This window comes from Elaeis guineensis, chromosome 10 (genome assembly GCF_000442705.2).
Source record: "Elaeis guineensis isolate ETL-2024a chromosome 10, EG11, whole genome shotgun sequence".
In the NCBI taxonomy this organism is placed as follows: domain Eukaryota; kingdom Viridiplantae; phylum Streptophyta; class Magnoliopsida; order Arecales; family Arecaceae; genus Elaeis; species Elaeis guineensis.
In genome coordinates, this window is record NC_026002.2 from 19,674,365 (window position 1) to 19,678,735 (window position 4,371).

General features: G+C 46.2%; 1 protein-coding gene across 1 annotated transcript; it reads left to right on the plus strand.

Annotated features, from left to right (window-relative positions):
• Window positions 1-1,954: 1,954 nt before the first annotated feature.
• Window positions 1,955-3,885, plus strand: LOC105052809 (ethylene-responsive transcription factor ERF011). The gene is given in 3 exon segments (XM_073245053.1): window positions 1,955-2,673; window positions 3,214-3,544; window positions 3,547-3,885. Coding segments are annotated over 3 exon segments (582 nt in total). The 5' UTR covers window positions 1,955-2,614; the 3' UTR covers window positions 3,739-3,885.
• The last annotated feature ends 486 nt before the right edge of the window (window positions 3,886-4,371 follow it).

The following is a 4,371-nucleotide window of genomic DNA, read 5'->3' on the forward strand; positions in this document are numbered from 1 at the left end:
GGGTCGCCAAGCTCTCTGCCTCCGAACTCCGGTCTGGCCGAAAGGAACGGATTAGTAATTTATGGTAGACGCGACCGAAGCCGGGCCGGCCTGTAAATCGTATTTCAAATCTCTCTTAGCAGCGGGGAAGCACCACGATACATCCCTCTTAGACGCTCAAAAGCTTAAATGACGAAGAGAAAAAGGGAGGAGAAGGACCAACCTCGGAGGACAGGTACTCGAGGACGGCGGCGAGGAAGACCGGAGTGCCGGCGCTCACGGACGGCGGCTGCGCTACCGGTGGCAGAGATGGGGTCGGCGGAGGAAAAAGGATGGAAAGCAGGGGCGGCGGGAGATAGATTAGGGCACGGGAGATTGGGGGTATTAAACGAACCTAACGACGCTTTTTAGCGTCGTTAAATACTGTACAAAAGTGTCGGTATTTGCTTTATTTAACGACGCTTTTGCTAAAAGCGTCGGCGTTGACGTTGGATAGTTTTACGACGCTTTTAAGCGTCGTTAAAAGATGACGCTTTTTAAAAGCGTCGGCAGGTCAGCGCAACCTGCCGACGCTTTCCAAAAGCGTCGGTAAAAAAAGGTTGTTAATTCACTGTTTTCTTATAGTGAGGGTACGTATATTTGCAAGGAAAACTTTAGGAAAAAAAAAAACATATTTAGAATGTTTTAGTTTTTGAGATTCCTTTTTATGAAAGCATGTTTTTATTTTTCTTGCAACTAAATGCTGATTCTGATCAATGTCTGATCCATGTTTGGAACAACTCAACAATTTCCAATCTAAATGCTTCTACCAAAAAGAAAGCCTGCCACGAACGCCTAATGTTCAAATTTGACCAAGCCATTTAGTGATTGGTTCTAGATCACAAGTAAGTCAACTTAGTCCAGCTGGAATGCTACGTACTAATAGATCATTTAGTTTCTAGTCCGGACGCAACCTAGGCTTAGGTATATTAAAAACGATCATAAATATTGAGAAATTACTAGTGTTGTTATACTGATAGAATACGTATAGGAGAGGGCAATGATAATAAACAATAGAATACCACGGATAATAGGAGATAAGTATTGTTATGGATCTCCACTCCACCCGGTCTTGATCAGATATGCTTCTGATGTTGAACTAGGAACCGGCAAGAAGCCCCATGGCAGGCAATCATTCGGATTTCATTTTTGATCAAGATATTCATTTTGTTCTTGCTAATTCTTCTTAGGTTGTCCAATGCCGACCTACAATCTTAACATGGCTCCATTGACAAAGATCACTTCCTCCTTCACTTCGGCTTAAATCGAGATACTTTGAGCTTGGCTACTCCTGAAGCCGATCTACTCTTATACCACACAGCAAGCTTCGTTAACAAAGTCAATTCCAGCTCTGTTTTAAAAACATTCAAACAAGAAAGAATATCTCTATGATCAAGCCGCATCTTGAAAGGAAGTAGCTCCTGCCAGCCTAATCTATATGTGATAATCGAGATTGGCCAAGACTCTATAACGTGCATGATTCTGACTTCTCCTCTATAAATAAAGGAGTGTGGGGATCTCCCAAAATAAATTTTTGACTGTCATTTTTTTTCTCTCGTTGTTCTCCATCTTCTTCTGATCTGAATGCCGAAGGTTTCGTTGAAAACACTCTAGCAAAATTTTTTTGTATATTCAAAATCTAAGCTCAGATGGCACCTTCAGCATATATCGTCACCTCGTCCATCCGACCGACCGCAGGTGTGGGAGCTGGACACAACAAATATAATGGGTCAATAGTTTATTTGTGTTGCTGAAGTGTCATAACTAAATCAATGAGATAAATTAAGAGTAATGTTCGACCAACTTTACTACCGAAGAAAAGTTTGGCGAGACCGTGGGCAAATGAGGGAAACCAAAAATGGGATGGCGTTTACCACCACCATCTCAAACAACATGACATACATAATGGATAGAATCCAACTTGGTAGTTGGTATAAAAGACTGCATCTATCCACCCATCGCCATTAATTTACTCCGGTCCCAATTCCCCTTCCCTCCACTAGGAATCCTCGCCTCACCTCCCTCCACCGACCACGCCCTCCGTGGAAGTAAAACCACCCACCGTCCATCCCCAAGCCAGCTGCCCCATATTTATTGTTTTATTATTATGACTATTATTTTATGGCCTAATCGTTTAAATCTAAAAAAGATATGTTGTTACTAATTATTGATAATCAAAGAGACCCGTCTCCATCTGTTTCAGGAGTTCCGGTCATCTGCACCGCCGTAACAGCACGGTATCGCAGCCGCTCGGCGGAAGAAAGCCACGTCCCGTGCCGCCGCTACCTGGGGTGAGGCGGAGCTAATATTAAAAGGGTGGCGGTGGAACATCCGAACTCAACCTCTCCATGGAATAGTCTAGATGCCGGCCGAGTCGGCGCTGGAATTCATTAAGTGAAGAGTTATCCCTGTCTGGCTTCCTTTCTTTTCTTTTCCTTTTTCTATTTTTTATTTTTTTTATTTTTCAGATTGTTATCGCCTATTGTTATTTTGTATGACCCAGGAAATCTGACGGGGAGGGTGGGGGTGTGCCGTAGCGGAAACGTCCTCGTCGGCGGGCGCGGAGCCACGTGGAGGGGCGGCCTCCCTCCAGGCGATGAGGTTGAATCGAGACATCTCCACCTCTTTTCCTCCGAATATGTCGGTGAGGGAACGGTTAGGATTCTATCGTTCTATCTGTGTCATCTCCCTTCCTTCATTTTGTTGTGTTGCGTGCTTGCGATCGATCTCTCTGGGACTGGAACTGTTGCTTCTCCCACAAACAGCCTCACCAACGGCCTCACTTCCTTGTCCCTTTTCCCGGCACGCCACACGTCACCCTCACCCGCCCTCCGAGGACCTAAAGTGATGGGGTTTGTCGGCATCATTTTATCTCCGCAACCGATTGTGTTTTTTTGTTTTGTTTTTTTAAAGGGAAAAGTAATTCTTCTACCGATTGTCATTATTCATAAACTGTTATTCTGGGCCGTCCTTTCCCTCCGACGAAGTGCAACTGTTTGTGCCAATTAATCTATCCAATCTACCAAATGTGTCCGGACTGTGGACTGGATATATAATTATAAATTAATTATCACAACAGACTATTAGACGCTACTACTAATCTTATAATATATATATATATATATATTATATATATATTATATTATGTATGTATGTATGTATATATATAATTATCGTTGTTCTGAATATAAACAGGAATAGAGAAACAAGGGGCCAAAAGAGAGAGAGGGGGAGAGTGGGGATCGAGATGGAGGGCGGGTGCTGTTCCACGAGCGAGGAGACGAGAAAGCCAGCTGCGGGTGCGGTGAAGGAGCGGCCGTACAGAGGGGTCCGGATGAGGAAGTGGGGGAAGTGGGTGGCGGAGGTACGGGAGCCCAGGAAGCGGTCACGGATATGGCTGGGGTCCTACTCCACCCCCGTGGCGGCGGCCCGGGCCTACGACACCGCCGTTTTTTACCTCCGAGGCCGCTCCGCGCGCCTCAACTTTCCCGAGGAGCTCGCCGCCGAGGAGGACTGCGAGGCGGCCACCGCCGCGGCGGAGGCATGTCCGCCGCGTCCATCCGGAAGAAGGCCACCGAGGTTGGGGCCAGGGTGGATGCTCTCCAGACCAGCCTCCTCTCCCAGCCACAGCAGCAGCAGCAGCAGAGTCGGTCACCGCGCGCGCCAAAGTATCCGGATCTCAATCAGGAGCCCAGCCCCGAGAGCTCCGACATGGATTAATTTGTCCGACAAGGAGAAAGAGTTAGCTTTAACTTATCTTATAATAGGTCGCAAACTTTCTTGTGCTCGATCGTCCATCGGTTAGCGAACCGACCGTCGCTGGCGATGGCGGCACCGTAGAAAAAGCAAGTCTTTAATTAGTTTTTTTTTTTTTTTTTTTTTTTTAAGACTTTCTTCATATTGATATACAATTGAGCTTAGCTGTTTGTTTCTTATTTTTCCTTGCTTTCTTTTACGTTTTTCATTTTCGAATCAAGTAGAGGACTGGGGAAGTAGTTTAGCCAAACTTAAGGTGCAGGTTTCGGAGAGAGGGGCAGGGGATGGGGATGGATGGAGATGAGGTGTCTCTGTGGAGACTTGTGGAAGACAACTTTTATTAGCGAAAAACGAAGGGAAGGAGGACTTTGGGCTCAGTTGGTAACGAGGTGACCGTCAACCATTTGGTAGGTAATACGGTAGCTCTGATGCAAAGAATGATCGAGGATGAAAAGAGAGGGGGTTCCTCGAGCACAGCCTTCTTTGTGTTTGATGTTTGACTTCCACGTTCTAGCGGCGGTGGCTTCAACTCAAACAATCTGTGGCGGTGTGTTTGAGTGAGAGGAGGAGGAAGCGGTGGTGGGGCGGAGTGGGCCG